The 19,467-nt window shown below is 42.8% G+C and overlaps 1 protein-coding gene across 1 annotated transcript in view; it reads right to left on the reverse strand.

Moving 5' to 3' along the window:
• The window catches only part of TENM4 (teneurin transmembrane protein 4), a 787,121-nt gene that overhangs the window by 107,162 nt on the left and 660,492 nt on the right, over window positions 1-19,467 (reverse strand). The window contains exons 17-18 of the mRNA XM_025357209.1: window positions 12,703-12,729; window positions 4,822-4,968 (exon numbers count right to left, since the gene is read on the reverse strand). Of these exons, the coding sequence (XP_025212994.1) occupies window positions 4,822-4,968; window positions 12,703-12,729 (174 nt within the window). The remainder of the gene's footprint in view (window positions 1-4,821; window positions 4,969-12,702; window positions 12,730-19,467) is intronic.

A 19,467-nucleotide genomic window follows, 5' to 3' on the forward strand; every position in this document is an offset into this window, starting at 1 on the left:
GAGTTGAATCCAGACAATCTGGGTACAGATCCTGTACTTTTAATCACTGTGCTATGTTGCCTCTCAGGTCCTTTAAATATATAACCTGTGATCCTCATAGCAGCCCTGCAAAGTGGGCATTATTATCCTCATTTTACAGTGACTTAGCATCTTTGGGACATGGTATTACCATCTTTGAAATGGGCATGAATAAACATCCCCATAAGAGGGTAAAATGAGAAGATGCATGTGTCTGCACTTAGTCAGTATGTACTCAAGGCACACAGTACGAATGGGGCACACCTTCTTTGTCAAGCGGGGCACACAGAGGCTTCACTTTGAGTGGGTGAGTTAGGGCCCCTCTGCTTGTCTGCCTTCTGGTCCCTCTCAGGAGCCAGTGCCCAAGGTGAGAGCATTAGGAGACCGGCGGTCATCGAGTCACATGAAGGATCTTGTTTCCATGTTTAAATCTAGCCAAAAATCATACATGAAAATAAAAACAAACCAATAAAGCTACTCCCTGGCTCAGTCGTACTGTTTAGCTCCTTTTTCCACCCCCCCCCCCAGACAGAGTCCTCCTCTGTTGCCCTGGCTGGAGTGCTGGAGTGCACAGACACAATCTCAGCTCACTGAAACCTCCACCTCCCAAATTCAAGTGATTCTCGTACCTCAGCCTCCTAGGTAGCTGGGATTACAGGTACACACCACCAAGCCCAGCTAAGTTTTTGCATTTTTAGTACAGATGGGCTTTTGCCATCTTGGCCAGACAGTTCTCGAACTCCTGGCCTCAAGTGATCTACCCGCCTCAGCCTCCCAAAGTGCAGCTTTTTTCTTTTTGTCTCATCATTTAAAAACACTGTTGTAGCATTCTTAATGAAACTTGAAATTCAAGTTTAATTTAAAATGTGTTGTTTTAAACCCAGCAAATTGGGAAAGAAGAGTAACCAGGAATTCTTAGATAACTTGAAGGGCTACAGGGGTCTACAGCGGGCCATATGTCTGAGATCTGGACACAGTGAGAAGCTCTAATGTCGCCAGACCTCACATACTCTGGCAGATTCTGCGACCGGCCAGCTATGTGACTTCTGCAAAATACTCGCTAAGCTTCCTTTTCCTTATCATGAGGGAATAGTAAGGGGATAATAAGGCCACATTCCTCACAGTGTTATTGGGTGGATGCACAATTGCTTTGCAAACTGTAAAGTGACATACAAGTTATTACACTCTCATAAGCTTTGCGGTACTGCTGCAGCCTACTTAAATCTGAGTAAGTACTCACACTACACTTCTAGGTGGAGGATAAATCACTAGGAGAAGGCAGAAGTGCTCTAGGTTCACAAGACCATGTGGAATGGCTGAAGAATCTAGTCCAGGTCATGTAATGACTTGCTTTGTGACTATGATGTGTGTGATGTCACCTCTCCTCTCTGGGCTCCACTTGTCCTGTCTGTAAACATGCAGGAGAGGGAGTTAAAGTCAAGGTTCTCTGATGTCCCTTTCAATCCTCTTACTCAACATTAAACTCTGTTAATTCCTTCTCCAAGCCTTGAGTCATATCATCTAAGAACAACCACTCAGTGAGACTCTAACACAATTTCTCTCCAGCCTGAATGATTTATCTGGGATTATGCTGTATACCCTGTGATGGCTGAAATAAAGGCACTCATTTAATTCTGCTTCCATCAGACTGAGTCATTTGGATGACAATTTCTTACAAATGACTGAGTTTCTTGAGGGAGAAAGACTGGGCCATGTTCACTGGTCTTTACGTCTCCTTGGAAAGGAGCATGGTGCCTTGTAGGTAGCAGGAGCCCTACAAACGTGTGCTTGGCTGAACTGAAAGTAGCCCAGTGCAAATATGGCTTACTCATGTGCTCCTTTCTTCCTCTCTCCCTCCACCAAAACTGCCCCCATTTGGCCAAGGCTCAGAGTAATAAAGAGGCCAGTGGCGATAACTCTTACTACCCCTGGCACTTGGGGACAGTCCACTCTCTAAGGTTGTTTCATCTATGCCACCCTGCAAAGCAGGGGTCCTCGGCACCTTCCCCTTGGCTCCCGCAATGGGTGGATAGCCCACTGAATTGAGAGCGCCCTGAGGTGAGACGTTTCCTCATTTCATAGTTGAGAACCCGAGGTCAAAGACCCTCAACAATTTGGCCTTCCCAGCTGATTCTATTCCCAACCATGATGACCCATGGGATGTCTTCCTGACTGGACTGAAAGTCCCATGGGACAGAAATCACATCACAGTTCCCAGCAGGGCACCCAGGCATCTGATATCAGTTGAATGAGTGGATGCTCCTTTATCCTGGCAATTGTCCCACTGCATTGCAATTACTTCCTGTTTCTCTCTCCCTCTAGATTGTGACCTTCACAAGGGTAGGGACCGTGTCTTATTCATCTCTGAAGCCCCAGTACCCTGGACAGGGTCTGATACAATGTAGACACTTGGTTAACATTGGTTGAGTGAGTGAATAAACTATGTGCAAGCTCATTTCAGCCCATAACATGCTCCAAAAATGCAAGTGGCATATTCTCCCACAATTGGGGATTTTTCTGGTTGATCTTTTCCACTTCCTACTGGCTCATCTCTCAGAACAGCTGGAGGAGGCTCTATTCCCCTGGGGTGTGGATCAGCCCCATTTCCTATGAGAAGAACCTCTCTCTCCCCGCAGAGCTGTGGGCTTTGGGCTACGGTATGCCCATGCCCCATGTTACCAATGGTGCATTCTTGTGCTAGGAGGGTTGGCTCTGAAGTATGGCAAACAAAGGATACACCTGAATTGCATTTCATGGGAGAGAATCAATGAGCCTTGTTCTATAACCTACACTTGTATGTATACTGGTAGGGAGAGAGGTGTGCCCTTTCCCCACATTTCCTAAAGACATGCAGTTATTTCGCTGCCCAGATGTGCAACAGCTGTTTGAAGGCTTTGGCCAAGACTTTTGACTCGTGAGAAGGGAATGGTGGCTCCTCTCCCCTTTTCTTCTGCTACATGAGTGTTACTATTAGTTACTGGAATTGTGCCTACACCGACAAAGTGAAGGGGAATGCTGAGGAAATCATGCAGATAATGTAGGCTGACATCTCTTTCCTATGAAGAGTAAATATAAAAGCACTTTACCTTGCCTGAAGACAGGGGTGCTTGTTGCCCTTCCCTGTTTTGTCCTAGCTTGGCCCATAATGATGTCTCTGAATAGAGAGCCCTTTCCTTTCCAGGAAACTGCTACCCATCCAAGTGTCACCTTCTTGAAGAATGCTTTCCTACTCCCACAACAACCAATATATAACTCTACAACAGCACTTATCACAGTCCATTAGCATTTAACTTGTGGTCTTTCTCCCCCATTTGAGGTCCTGGCGTACAGGGACAGGACTTCCTTATCTCTATGCCTAGCATAGGGCCCAATTCTAAAAGAAGAACTCTGGATATTTATGGAGCACAAAAATTAATGAACTCCACAAGTTTCAGATTGATTAAGGAACATTTCAACCCTCCAAGATCTCAGGAGAACATAGACCTTCTGTTTCTGCCTAGCTACTGTGGCCAACCCCACAAGCTCCTTGTTGACAATTGCTCCACTGGGCCTGGGCCTGGGTGCATCAGGCCCAATTACCTCCTGGATTTAGGCAGCAGGCAAAAGGGCTGAAAGCTGCCTGGCTCAAAGACCAGTGCTCCGAAACAGCCCTCTCTAGGCTGCTGAAACCCACTGAAGGCAAATAAACCACAGAAATCACAATATCACACACTTCGCCTTTTAATTCTTATGGTGCTTTGGGGTTTGAGAATCCCTCTAAATAGAAAATTCCCAAAGGTTAGAATGCTGAGTTTCTGACCTATTGATTTCCTACACTGTGAAACATATTAAAATCCTTTGGTGTAAATATTAGGGAGCCACATAGACTTGTTTGGACTAAGCTAACTGTTAGGCCATCATTAGGAAGAAAGGGTTAACTGTTTTGGTTTTTTTCATATCTTTATCTTTTCATTCTCCTAATAACCACCTGCAAGTGGGAGAATCAGGAAGGACTGATGTATCTTCCAGGTGGGAAGGTAGAACACATTATGGTTGTATTTACCCAAGTTAATGCAACAGAAAAATGAAGGCTAATTCTATGACTAAGATAAGGACTGAAATGGTACTTATGGGCCAGCTGCCTCATTTTATTAACAGAGAGAGTGAGGCCCAGAGCCACCAAACAGCATGTGTAAGGATGCACAGGGAGTCAAAGCCAGAGCTGGAATTAGAACTCAGGTCTTTACTCTCAGCTAATGAAAGTTCTAAAAGATGAGCACCTCCTTCCTTGGGCTTTGACTGTCTAGCACTTTAAAAAAACCCAAAGCAAAGGCCATTTCTATTACAAAAGGTGTCTGCTGGTGTGCAGTGAGGGTAACCCCCAGAATCAGAGGAGAAGAGACCTTGACCAAAGGTAACTCAACCTCCCTTCCCTGGAGAAGTGTCCCTCTGCAGCTTCTGTGATAAAGAATTAGATGGTCTCTTCTTATCCATCTTCAGTGAGGGGGACCCATAACTTTGCCAGACATCTCATCCTACTGTTGAATAGTTAGAAACCTTTCTTCCATATGCCTTCTCCTCTATACTGGCTGCTGGATATCAATTACTTTCATTTACATTAGTTAATTTTAATTGATTCAAATGGAACACCTGTGACACACACTCATCCCTAAGCCACATATGCAGCTTTTTTGCTTGCACCGCAGGTCCCCCTGACTGGATGACTGGTGTGCTGGTGGCCTGTTAGCTCAGTAATACCCATTCTCCACTCTGGGCCTCCCACCCTCTGGAGCCGCCTGGAGCCCATTGGTGCCAGAGCCCTACCTCCATCGTTGTCTTTGCTGTCACCGCAGGCAGTCTCCATGGAAGTGTCACAGCCAGCTCCTCTCCAGCCCAGCTGGCAGACGCAGTGCCAACCATTCAGGTCTAAGGTACATCTGCCGTTGCCATTGCACAACCCAGGGCAACCCTCTGAAAGACAAAGTACAGAGTCGAGGTCTGATCACCCAGAGTCAACCGCCATCACACACACTCACACGCTACCTGCCAACTTGCAAAATGCCTTCATATCCATCAGCACACCAATGCCCACAGCAGCCCAGGGAGGCAGGTATCACTAGGAATTGCCACTTTACAGAGAAGGCAACTGAGGCTCAGAGAGGTGAAAGGACTTGCCAAGGTCGCACAGTCAGAAGTGGCAGGGACAGGGTTGAAACCCACACCTTCTGTATCTAAAAGCCCTTCTTTCAAAAGTGACTGGGATTCTGGAGCTGGAGTCGGTGGATGTCGGCCTGTCAGAATCTAACCAACAGAACTTTTTGCCTGATCCTTGCTTCTTGTTCATTCTCATGTGTTCCTCTTATCTCTGGCAGCTGTTTAGCACAAAGGAAACACCTTTGTGTTTATTCCTCGCTTCCTTCAGCACTTCTGGGTATCATTCTAAAGGGCATTATTTTTTCCAACTCTTATAGTAGGTCAATTTTATTGGACCCTAGGCTTTTCATTTATTTTGTCTTATTTTCTCCTAAACAACTGTCTTTGCTTTGAGGAAGAGGGCTTGGGGCTTTTTCTTACCATCTTGTCTACAGCTACACTTAGAAAAGGCCCTGCACCCAGAGGAGCTGTGATGGCCATTGTGAAACACTAACTAGGGCTGTCTGTGAGTGCAACGCAGGTACAACCAGGCTGCTCTGCTCTCATTACGCTCATATGCACATCTGCCTGCCTGTCTGTCATTTATTAAGCATCTTCTTTGGGCTAGCACTGGAGGTACAGAAATGAATAAGACCTATTCTTATTTATGAGGTACATAAAGCCTATCAAAGGAGACAAATTTATATAGGCAAAAAATTTCACTGCTAAATGCCCTAAAGGAGATGTACAAAATATGGTGGGAACTTAACACAGGTGTGGCCATCTGAGAGGGCTGTAGATGATTTGATCAAGAAGGGTCAGGCAATATTTAGATGTTGTGTTGGTTCTGCTTGGACCATATTATAAAGTGGGGAAGTTTAAAAAAAATACTATTAAAGTAGATTTGCAGGTTTTTTGATTGCCACATCTTTAAACCTCTCCTAGTTTGTGGCTCAGAAATCTATGTTGAGAATATGTTAAGTTACATGGCTCACTTCAGCTTCTATTGTGCCACTTGGTTTTCACTCAAGTCCTTACATTAACAATCTTGCCAACCCCCTTCTCCAAGGGGCTATCAAAAACCACCTGTCACTGGCAAGGCTTCCATCTCTTCTCTGCCTCTGCTCAGTCTTGGGAGAGGTATGGATGTGAAAGCACTGTGTCAGCTATAAAGCTTCATTTGTTTTGTTATTATGAGCAGCAAAGTGCTCCAAATATGGCTACAAACTGAATCTTCTGCCGTGAAGTAATGGGAAATTGACTCATTATTCTTAAATGGGACAACAAATGTGAAAGTTGCTGCCCAGTACAAGATCTGGGCCAAGGTAGCCGCTCACTAAATAGCTGATCAATCAGAATCTAAAACTTGAGTGTTTCAAGGACTTTAGATAGTTGACCGTTATTCCAAAGTAAAAGAAAATAACATGTTTATTTCCACTTGAGATGTTCATCACAACAACCCATCAATCTGGCCACTGTGTTTTCCATTCAAAGGAAGAAACATGTAACAGTTGTATACTCCAGCCTAGGAGGGATTCCTCCAGAAGTGTTTGTAGACTATGGGTTTCTGTATAGTAGGAGCCTGCTGGGAAAGATGGGAGGCTACCAGCATGGCCACCCCAAAAAGTGATTGAGAAAGAAGTTTTAAAAGTGAGTCCCAGGAGCAGTGCTGTGACACACAGGTGGCTATCCAGGCACTCTGACTCAGTTGCTAACATCAGCCACCTTTAGTGATCTAAACAATCACAGTTTTCTCTTTTCCTCAATTAGTCTCATGTCAACTTTTGTCTGTCCAGCTGGGACTTGTTTTCAATTAAGCCTCATTTGTATTTGGAATTAGTCATGGAGGAAGTAGGGTCTGATCTTTAAGAATGGTAGCTGACTGCTTTCTTTTGCTGTAAGATATAAAGCCTCTTATAAGAGACAAAGAGTATCTCTCGCGTAAGAGCACAAGCTTGAGAGGCATATCAGAGTTTGGCTGTACCACTCAGTGGCTGTGTGACTCAGGCACGTTATTGAATTTCTTTGAGCCTCAGTCTTTTTACTTACAAACTGTGGTTGTTGGGGGGGTTAAATAAGGTATGCATGATGCACAAAGCCTGGCATACAGCTCAAACATAATATCTGAATCTTCTACTCACCTTTACCTTCTCTCTATTTTGGGCAGAGGGCATATAATATCATATGTTGTACCCATAACCTCAGGTGGGGCTCACAGAAAGGCAAAATAGGAAACTGAGGCAGTTATCTAGATCAGAGTCAGCAAACTTGTTCTGTAAAGACCCAGAGAATAAATAGTTTAGGCTTGTGAGCCATATGGTCTCTTGCAATTACTCAACTCTGCCATTATAGCTTGAAAGCAGCCATTTTTAAATGAATAAGCATGGCTGTGCTCCAACTAACTTGATTTACAAAAATAGGTGATGGGCCCGATTTGGTCTGTGGGCTGTAATTTGCCAACCTCTGGTTTAGATGCTTCAGGATGGTGAGACAAAGACAGCTGCCATGTACTGAGGGTCTACTAGGGCTGGCCACTGTGCTAGGCACTTTATATAGATTTCTAAAATAAGTAAATTTTTGTTAAAAATATTCAGATCCTGATTTTCTAGGGCAGATCCAATTTTACACCATTTAATCCTGAATTTTTAATAAAAGCCATGTGTTGTAATAGAGTGAGGACTTTGGAGGTAGATCAGCCTCAGTTCAAATCCTAGCACCATCATTTTACTTACTACTTGTGTTATAACTGGCAAATTATTTAACTCTAAGCTTCAGTTTTCTCATCTGTAAAATGGAGATAATACCTGATTCTAAGAGTACCTGAGAGTATTAAATGAGATGATATATACCAATTATTTATCACAGTGGGTAACATACATAGGCATCCAATAAATGAGAGCTGTTATTATTATTATTATTGGATTTACTTGTTTTAAGTTTGTATAACTTCACTAAGAAATTCATAAACAAGAAAATGACCCTTTGCCAGCCCAAGTTGTATAATGTTTAGGTCAAAAGCTATGGTCCTCATAAATAAATCCTTGCCAAAAACAATCAAGACAAGCACTGGGCTTGTCTCACGGCACCATGAACATGCAGTGCAGTGAGAGGTGGCACGATGGGTTCAGGGCTGCGAGTCCCAGTGCAGGCCACCATTCATGCTTTCCTAGCATACTGTACTTCTCCCAATAGCAACAGTCCCAAGGATACTTAAATGATCAATTCTGCAATTAGTTTCATTGTCTTACTTCTTCCATTAGAATGTACCAGTGCCTGCACACAGCAGACACTCAATATATATTTGTTAAAATGAATCAATGAGAGGGACAAGAGACCTGGGTTCTGGCCTAATATGGGGGGAGTTGGGAAAGTTACTTTCTCTCTTTGGGTCTCAATTTCCCCATTTATAAAATAAGGATTTGGATGAGATGATCCATTAGGTCCTTCCGGCATCACTGACCCAATAGAGAAGGTCAAAACAACTTCAAGTTAGTTGATTCTGTTCTTAAATTCAACCAACTTTACTCAGTACCTGGAGGATACTGGACTTTGTGTTAATTAACAGAGATGAGATATATCACCTGCCCTAAAATTTTTTATATTCTCTTTATTTATATCATACTTTGTTCAAGGAAGGGTTTAAAATAGGTCTTATAATCACAAACCATACTTCTCAAAGTGAACCTTGTGAAACAGTAGTTCTATGAGGTCTTCAAGAACAAGCTTCTGCAGTCAAATAAGTTTGGAAAACATTGCATTCTATACTCTTATTGTAGAAAGTCACATGAATATCAATATATTAAAGGCTCCAAGAAGTCTTAGAATAAAGAAAGCTGTTTATTTCGTTACTACTGCATTTTCCAATTTGACTTCAGAACTCTTTCCCCCACCCAGTAACCTGTGTTATATTCCATTCTATAGAACACCCTCAGGGAAGCTCTGCTCTAGTGAACTCCTGTGGGCACATGGCATCTTGGGCACATAGTCCATGCTGCTCTGAGGCTGTCTGAAAATATCATCACCAGATCTTTAGTGGGATTAGGTCAATGAATCATTGAGGTGCCAGTTTGGAAGATGTGGAGCAGGTGTTCTCAGGGAGGGTTAACTCCAGATGTGGAATCACAGAGAATCACAAATGTGGAAATCCACAGTCAATTTCTTCAAATGGACCAAGTGATACCCTAAAGATCTGCACTATCCTCTAAGTTTCAGAGGGACTGTGAGTACCTGTGGGTGGAACAACGTTTGCTTTCATCCAGCCATTTGCTTCTGGGATAATCACACCCCTAATAGCCAGCATTATGAAGACTCCTCCAGGATGACTTGCTGACTTTCTTAAAGCAATATGTCCATCCTTACCCGCTGAGGCTAATTCCACAAACCCTGAAACTCATCAATAATTCAGAGAGCCCACGTGACATTAATAATCCCTTCTGGAAAGACTCACACCAGGCATTTGCTAGAGTCAAAATAATGTAATTTTAAAGTTTAGAGAAGGGCTAACAAAGCTTTTCAAAAGAAATGATGCCCTTTGAATTACAAGGGACCACTTTATCTTCAATCTCCTGCTTAGGCCTATGAAGAAGTCCCCCTTGCAGCTAGCACCAGGTATGATTAGAAGACTTTCAGAATCCTTGAAGGTATTATTTTTTAGTTGAGTGGCATGGATGCTATGCAATACACTTATCATATATCAAATGGCCCATTTCTTTATGTTTCTCTTACTGGTCCTCTTATACTCTTTTCTCTCTCCATATTCACTTCTCTAGACAAAGCCATCATCATCTCTTACCTAGATGACAGCAATAGTCTGGTAATCGGTCTTCTTGTTCTCAATAGTCCCCCCTCAATTCTCCTTTCACAATAGGGCCAGACTGATCTTCCAAATCACAAATGTGATCTAGTTATCATCTTGCTTTTAAAAACCTTCAGATGCTTTCTTATACCCTTACATTAAATTCCACAATCTATAAGGCCCCAACAACCTAAGTTAGTGGGGTGGCTACTTGCTAAGTGGTGGCCTTTGGACTTCCCCTATCATAACCTCATCACACTACGTTGGAATTATTTGTTTTAGTGTCTTCTCTGCTAGACTGCAGGCACCTTGAGAGCAGGGACCATATCTGTTGTGTGGTATTCATATTTCCTAGCACTTAGGAGTTCAGCAGATTTGTTGAGTAAACATTGTTTCTTTACTCTCTACCAAAGCAACTGGGAAGCAATGAACAAAATCTTGCCCATCTTTGAACAGTAAAATACTCTACTCTGACAAGACCTGAACTTCCAAGAGACAGATCTCTGAATTATTTTTTTAGAATTAGTATCCATTATACCAAAATATCAGCCAGATGAGTGCTTGGGTCAGACCTAGATTTTGCCAAGAAACATTTGCCTTTTAAAACAAGTTATGATTCATTGACCTAATCCAACTAAAGTTCAGGTGATGATATTTTCTGAACTAAAGATCAGAGCAGGTGATTTGAGAAAGAATACAGGCCACTTCCCAGTGAGGGTGCCAGTTTGGAAGATGTGGTATGGAGGAAAATATATTGGAAATTATGGACATTCTTGGTGACTTAAGGTGACAGAAGATAGAATGTTGAAATATGGATAAAGCCAGGAAATGCAGAGTCCTGGTTCTGCTACTTACTAGAAGTGTGAGCCAGGATGACCCACTCAACTTCTCAATTTCAGTTTCCTTTTTCAATCAAATGGGTATCATTATATCTATTCCCTTAAAAAAATCACATGACTCACCTAAGACTCACGGATGTGAAAAATCTTCACATAGTAGGAAAATTTTCCATCAAATAGATGGTAACATCATAAAATTTAGCCCACCCTGAAGAGTCCTCTGCTAATGAAAATTGTGAAATGCCTGTTTTAAAGAGGCTCAGAGGTACTACTCTTTCTTGCTGGAATGATTTTATTCTCAGTTGAGGACTAGCACATGAAATATGAAGACCCTTGCTCCTCCTCCATCTGATAGATCCTATGCAACACCTTTGCTGTACTTGGCAAAGCTGTCCCAGCTGAAAAGCATTTAGTCAGTTATGTTTCCCCAAAACCCTTTCCATAAGTTTTTTTTTTTTTTTTTTTTTTAGACGGAGTCTCGCTCTGTAGCCCAGGCTGGAGTGCAGTGGCCGGATCTCAGCTCACTGCAAGCCCCGCCTCCCGGGTTTATGCCATTCTCCTGCCTCAGCCTCCCGAGTAGCTGGGACTACAGGCGCCCGCCACCTCGCCCGGCTAGTTTTTTGTATTTTTAGTAGAGACGGGGTTTCACCGTGTTAGCCAGGATGGTCTCGATCTCCTGACCTCGTGATCCGCCCGTCTCGGCCTCCCAAAGTGCTGGGATTACAGGCTTGAGCCACCGCGCCCGGCCTCCTTTCCATAAGTTTTAAAACAGCTGTTGCTATCTCTTATTAAAAGCCAATTTAGCATTTTCCTTTACGGTTTCAAAAATTAATCTAGCTAATGAAGTCCTTCAAATTAAGGACGAGAACAAGTATATGATGAATAAAGCAGTATAATTCATATTTATTGAGCATAATTCCTGCCTATATACTAAGCACATTGTATTCATTACTTCACTTAATCCTCATACCACCCTTATGAGGTGGGTCCTGTTAGCAAGATAAGTTAAATCACTTGCCCACGGTCACTTAGTTCACTGCATGTTGAAGCTGGGATTCAAACCCAGGCAGTCCGACTCTAGAATATGTGTCCCTATCTGCTGAGTACATATTTTGTACCAGGTGCTGTGTTAGGGCCTGAGAACAAAAAGATGAAAATGACATGGTATTTATCCTCAAGGAGCTTAGAGTCTTTTAAGAGCACACATATCTGATTATTCTGAGACTTATTCTTAGAGCAATGTGGCCAAATTGGAAAATCAGATACCACCTAACTAATGTAAATGTTTAAAATGGAAGGAGTTACTTTGCCTTTAGGGAATACTCTTCAAAGACAAAACTTACCAAAGTCAGGCCTTCTCTGAAAAGGAAAACAAACAAATAAACAAACAGACCATCCGCTCCCTGAGGTCGGGGGTCTGTTTGTCCCCTTGTCTCCAGACCCTGGCACAGGTGCCTAGTACACAGTGGGTGCTCCATAGATGCTTGTTGATGAATGAACACAATAGTACTACAAAGTAGTCCTTAAAATTTCTTAACTTGCTCTTGGGTGTCCTCCTCTCCCAGGCCACCCACCCTGGTTGCCAGCATCTTAATTCTGGTGGACCAGGTGCCATAACAGATGGGCAGGGTGACATGAGATGGGGTGGAAAGAGTGAAGGGTGTATGTACATGGGGCAGGGGGGAGGGAAAAACAAAAGTACAATGGTATTGTCACAAACAGATATGAGCATCTGTGACACTCCAGGTATATCAACCACCTTGTGACCGAAAACCCATCCCCTTTGGGCAATGGATGTTGCGACAAAACTGGGGATGCAGTAGCATCCAGACATCATGCTTATGCAGTGTATATACATTTTTATATACACACTTCTTTATGCTCAGACACAAACACACACACAAAGACAACAGGAAAATAGAGGAAGGAAGACCATACCTTTAACTACCCTATCCAGATAGTGAGCTAGGGAGATAAAAGACAGGACATTTAAGGTAGGATTGAGTAAGTGCAATATCGCCTGTGACATAACCATGCCAGATGCTAAAGAGACAAAGGGATTGTGCCCCACGTTTGGGACAGGCCTATGCCACGGTGGGGAAAATAAAACCAAAGACAGGACGACACGAGAGAGGAGGAGGGAGAGCAAGCATTCTCCAGAGATGGCCAAAAGGAACTTCAACTCATTCTGTGATCCAGGCATTTGGAAATGTGATCATAGAAACAAGAAGACATATGAATAAGGAAAACAGACAAAGAAGGATGGGAAGCTGCAAAAGTGGCCACACTCCTGCTCTGCCAGCTTTGTCTGGCTTTACAGAAAACTAGAACCTGTCCCTTTGACTACTCAGAGCAGCATCCAACTTCCCTACAGGTGAAGCAGCCATACCAAGAACAAATGGTACCTCATTTGGGCAGAGGCATTTCTAAGAAGTTGGAATGTAGAAATATGCAAAATTTGAATAATCTCTGATATGCACTAGTAAAGGGGGTTGAGTCTTTGATCAAATATACTGCTGGATTATCTGTTTGCCATTCTTGAATTTTTCAGGTACACATGTGCCCACATATGCTTGAATGCAGAATGCTTACTGTTCTAAGTAAGACGCATCCCTCCTTTGTGCATCTTACACAGACTATGAGGTGCAGGTCAATGGATGTCACTGTGAAAAACAAGACAAAGCAAAGAAAATCTGAGCATTTCTCAATGCTTATTAACCCTAAAGAAAGAATGATGTGTGCTTTGTTTTCCAATGGAGGGGTTATGTCCAAGCCTTGAATTATTTGGCCTTCTAAAGTTTTGCTTATTTGAGGATGGGTATCAAAGTTTGCTCTGAAATAAACCCCACTGTGCATATATATGGGTGTCTGGCTGAGTGTTTAGAGCAGGGCAGGCCTCTTAAATTCCTAGAGCAGGGCATTCCTCTTAAATGAATCACTAATACCATTTCACCTGCCCTACATAGCCTGTAGTTATAGCCCTTTGAGGAGCTTCTCTTTCCTTATCTCTCCACACCTCCCCCTAGTGTGTTGTGCAAAGGCTGGGTAGCTGGGCAGTCTCCTGAAGGATCTGATGCCTTCAGCCAGGCTGCACTCCAGCCTCAGCTGAATTTCACACATGAATCAAAAGTCCATCTGACAGGACTGGACTGCAATGGTGTGGCCTTATCAGAAGTCCCTAGGGTTATTTAAACATTCTTACTCTCTTCATAGAAAAACATAAATTATATATTTTTTAATTCTCTGGATAGAACAGATATTGTTGTTCATCAATATATATTAACCTCAAAGACTAGTGGATAAGAGGCTGTGTTCTTAGTTCAGGTATCCATGTGGTCTCTGGTTCAAGATGAAATACACTTCTGGAGCCTGCACAGCCAAGTGGAAAATTGGGAAGAGGAAATTTTAACTGAGGATACATGCCTTTTTTCATTCTTATAGATGTTGTGGAGTCCATGAGATGTAGGATATAAGATGGGAACATGAAAGGGAGTACTTGTTAAGCAGGGATGAGTAAACAAAGCTATGGAATGCCAAACAATGAAAAATGGGAATAGCCCACATGAGAAATGGCCTAGGAAATATCTCTGGCTAAAGGGAAAGCTTTCTTGATTCTTGGCTCTTCTGTCACTTTAGTCTTAGTCAAGCTAATTTATCTAACTTTGCAAAGTGGTCTAAAATGTCTTACATCTCATCTCCCAGGATATGCTATCAAAGAGCATGAATACATAGAATCACCTGGCTTTCGTGGTTTTTGTTAGCTTTCATATCTGCAGAATTTTTTGAAGGGTCCTAATTATAGTTCTTGTAATAACTCTGAATCCAGTTATAGAAGAGGTGTAGTGAGCCTAGATTTTTTTCCCAGGGATGGCTAGGCTGGATGAGACGCCATCACTGGGATCCAAGTGGTCATAGCATCCACTGTGAGGGAGTTCTCTGATGAAAAAACTTTCTTGATTGTCTCCAAACTTAATGGTGGTATCATAGTTCTGGTGGTGAGTGAAGCTTATATCCACTCTATAGGATAATCTCCCCAGGGCCAGGGGCTGACTTAAGAGAGCTCTCTCTCTCTTCTAACGCCATTTTCAAGAACCAGGTAACCATGCTATTAAGTGAAAATATGTTTTTGATACCTTTAAAAATTCTTAGTATTTCCCCAGACCGCAGGTAGGAAAGGAAGTCAGTAAAAATGACGGAGGCAGGCTTAGGTTACCATCATCACTGTGAGTTTTCAGGAGACAAGAGTAGACATTCAAAACTTCAAATCCTGACTCCACAAATCAAAAGGGATTCATTTGCTACAAAGAGCCCCCAAGCCACACTGTGAATCCAAAAGCTGGTAACAGCCAGTTACTACCAAGTCCATGAGTTTTCCGAGAATGGAACAGAGCTTCCTTGTCTGTGGCTACTGAAAATGGGAATGACAAATGAGTCCTTGAACTTTATTGCCATTTATTTATAAAAGGCATATGCGGAAGTCCATACTGCGGTTGCTTTTATTGTTTGAAAACCTTGGCGCATATGCTCTTGAGTACAATTGTTTAAAAATTCATGATTTTAAAGTACCAACTTTTAGAAAAGATGATGCAAACTTTGCATTATGAAAGGTGGATTCAGGACTTCATCAATTCCTGCATCTTTCTCTTCAGAACTTCAGGATAAAGATGATGGCAGTAGTCATCTTTCCTCTTGGGCCACGCTGTTTCTTTGGCATTTGCATAAATGTTTCTCATACCCCTACTATGCTCCTATCTCTATGTGAAAAGCTGGAGATAATAATGGTACTATAGCTATTTATGCTACAGACTGAGCTTTTGGCATGCAGTTGGTCTGCGTGGTCTTAGGTCTCTTTGGCCTTTCTCTGATCACCAACATAAAAACTTCTTTCCTTGATTTGCCTCTACCAAAAGAGGTTTCCAAAAGTTTCTCTTGGGATAATCTTTAAAGTCTTCAGGGGCCCCCTATCCAAAGTTATGGAGAACATGGCAAGAGGCTTTTCATTCTTACTCTCCAGGAGCCTCAGGGCAACTCGAACAGCTGCATTGTTGGTACATGTTAGGCCACAAGAATCAAGGATCACTACAGCAGGTGATGGGTTGGCGGTTCTAGTCATCCGAGCTTCTTTCAGATGGATGACAAACCACCAAAGAGATGTTCTTGCTAAGCTCTTGGATACATTAGTGCTCTTCTCTCTTTGGATAAGTGGTCAGTGACGCCCACAATGAAAGAAATTCAAAGCCAGGTTCCCACCCCACCACATGTGGGCTGAAGTCTCCCAGGATCATTAGCAAACCAAACTTGTGCTCTGATAACTTGAGGTAGATCCCTGTACATTTTCTCTCTCTCCTTGTCAGCATCTTTCCTGTCAAACCACAGGTCCTGTTGTGAGTGAATGCTTTCTGAAGGGATAACCATAGCATCATCACAGCAGCCTATACCTCATGAGTGATTTGTGGGCTCTTGGTTAAGGATTTTCTGATTATGAAAAAGAAATCTGAGAACTATCAGGCAAAAGTGGACAAAGGGCCAGGTGTGCTGGCTCATGCCTGTAATCCCAGCACTTTGGGAGGCCGAGGCAGGTGGATCACCTGAGGTCAGGAGTTTGAGACCAGCCTGACCAACATGGAGACACTCCGCATCCACTAAAACTACAAAATTAGACAGGTGTGGTGGTGGGTGCCTGCGATCCCAGCTACTCGGGAGACTGAGGCAGGAGAATCACTTGAACCTGGGAGGTGGAGGTTGTGGTGAGCCGAGATCACACCATTGCACTTCAGCATGGGCAACAAGAGTGAAACACCATCTCAAAAAACCAAAAACCAAAAAACAAAAATTAGCTGGTGTGGTAGTGCACACCTATAGTCCCACCTACTCGGGAGGCTGAGGCAGAAAAACTGCTTGAACCTGGGAGGCGGAAGTTTCAGTGAGTCGAGATGGTGCCACTGTACTCTAGCATGGGCAACAGAGTGAGACTCTTCAAAAAAAAAAAAAAAAAAGTGGACAAAGCACGGAAGATTTTGTGGCTTTTCTTTATAATTTCTCTTCATTGGGAAGTCTGGTTTTGCTCACTCAAGTAATTGTATCTTCAGGGTATCATTTTGATCTTTACCCCCAGAGGAAGTTTTGTTTAAAAATCAGGATTTCTAGGATTGGACAGCTCTCCTGAAGTCTGGTAAATAATTCTGTATATCTGGTATCTTGAACAATCACAGCTTTGGAGTCAAGGCTGGAATTTTATTAATGTAATCAGAAGCTGGCATTTTCTACAGGTGTTTTCAGACTTTAGAGACAAGGGGCACTGAGGTGAATAGAAAAACCATCATAGAATTGATCCAAAATGTTAGTAGTGTTTTCAAAGAAATAGGAAAAAAATTAAACACCTTGTTAAATTTAACTATGAGTTTCAGCTTTCTCAAAGGAAATCAAAGGTCAAGCCCCAGACTTCAGGGATCCATAAAACTCCCTGAAAAGAACTAAAAAATATGCGTTTGGTGACTCTCTGTCAATCATATACTTGAGAAACAGATCCAAATCAATTCATCTTACCTTAACTTCTTCTGGACTAGGAAAACTGGGTTTCACATACACAAGTGGGAGTATTAGTGTCATGTAAGTAACAGTAAAAATGAAGAATCCCTCTTTCTTCACGAGATATTTTTAGGAGCAGGTGACTCACTTTTGGGCTGATGGGTATACAGTTCTGTGGGCAGTGGAGAAGGGGGCTGAAATTCTGTCACCCTTGGGGACCTCCTCCAGCCACTCCATTCTGTGATTCATGGAGAGAGAAATTAAGCCTCAGGCAACTGCGTGGTCTGGCCCTGGTGCTTTTACCAAAGACCCTTCTTCAAGATGCAAAGAGACAGGTGATTCCCAACATAAGGAATTAGGATTGAATATAAAATATTTTTGTTGTTTGACAAAAATACTGTCATTGAAGAGGTGCCACTGTCAAATTCCCTTTTATTCTGAAAACCAACCTCTCTTGAGAAGAATCAAGTAGCTTCCATGAAAGATAAGGTGAGCCAAAGGCTCCAAAAGAAGATATTTAATTCCTACGTTAATAGTGTGCTCTGGGAAATGTCATTGGGGTAAAAAGGTTTTTAATGCTGGGGACTTGGCCATAAGGGGCCTAGATTTGTCTTGTTCTTTAAATTCTGTATTCCTGCTATAAGGTAATCAAGCCATTCCTTCCTGTTTGTGCAGGGTGGCAGTATGTAAATAAATAGACCCTCTTTTTTTGCTTCCACTGCCTAGAGGTCTCTAAATCAGTGTCGTGGATACCAGCTCTTTCTCTGGTATGGGAAGTAAAAATTGCAGCTAGGAGCTAGCTGCACGATAATGACCTATTGTATAGTAATGAAATCTGATAACAAGAGAAAATTTAACACTTTGAGTTTCTAACTGTTCACATCAGCAGTGTTTTTCTTTTCCTAAATGACTCTCACAGGGAGTACAGTTCTCTGGAAACAAGGAAATGCTTCTCGTTATCATGAAAGACTAAAAATGGATTTCCCCTTCTCATTTCTATTTCAACAAGAAAAGGATGGCACCATTGTTTCTCTACTTTGCTTCCCCTCCCTCTTCCCTTATATCCTACGGGGTTATTGAAGTGTTCCTTCAGCACGAGGGTGTTGAGTTTCTCGTGGGGATGCAGCTGGCCACAGGCAGAGACCCACAGACAGAAGGTTACCATGCAGGAAAATTAGACAAGGACGAAGAAAATGCTCACCACACAATGAGAGGTAGTAATAGAATTCCCAGCCAAAGTCCTTTCAACTGAGCCACTATGACTAGTCCATTGCTTCTTCAATGTCCTATGACATTTCTTTGGTATTTAGGACTGTCAACCTTCTTCTTATATTGTGCACATTTACCTTGATGTATTTCTTACTGGAGGGAAAAGGTATCTGCAACCCCAAGGTGGAATCTCTTCTAGAAGAGCGACAACAGAACATACAGGAGAGGTAGGAGTGGATGGTTTGACTTCTTGGCATCAGAATAAAAGGGACATTTTTAAGGCCAGACTGATGAATATCCAGAAAATACTGCCTGTAAAACAGCCTGCCCACAAGCCCTGACATGAGTCATGTGTGACTCATGAAGGGAGAGGTTCCCTAAGATGAGATGCGTTTATCTTATAACATTTTTGTCTAATATTTGCAAATGTTTTGGAGTTTGGTAAGATGAGCTGAGGACTCTGTAAGTAAGAGACAGCAAACAGAATGGGCCCTCTCTGGGCTCTGTTTTTTGTTTTTGTGTTTTGTTTCTTTTTGAGATGGAGTCTCGCTCTGTCACCCAGGCTGGAGTGCAGTGGCACGATCTCGGCTCACTGCAAGCTCTGCCTTCGGGTTCACGCCATTCTCCTGCCTCAGCCTCCCGAGTAGCTGGGATTACAGGCACCTGCCACCATGCCCGGCTAATTTTTTGTATTTTTAGTAGAGACGGGGTTTGACCGTGTTAGCCAGCATGGTCTCGATCTCCTGACCTCGTGATCTGCCCGCCTGGGCCTCCCAAAGTGCTGGGATTACAGGTGTGAGCCACTGCACCCGGCCTTTTTTTTTTTTTTAAGATAGGTGTGGGCTTTCTTCTGGGCTGGGAGGCTGAAAGCTTGGTTCATCCTCAGTCATGTAGAAAAGGGAAAGTGAGGTGAAAGCAGAGTTTAAAGAAGAGGGCCCCTTGGATGACCAGGGCCACTTCTCACTA

Source organism: Theropithecus gelada, chromosome 14 (genome assembly GCF_003255815.1).
Source record: "Theropithecus gelada isolate Dixy chromosome 14, Tgel_1.0, whole genome shotgun sequence".
Lineage (NCBI taxonomy): Eukaryota > Metazoa > Chordata > Mammalia > Primates > Cercopithecidae > Theropithecus > Theropithecus gelada.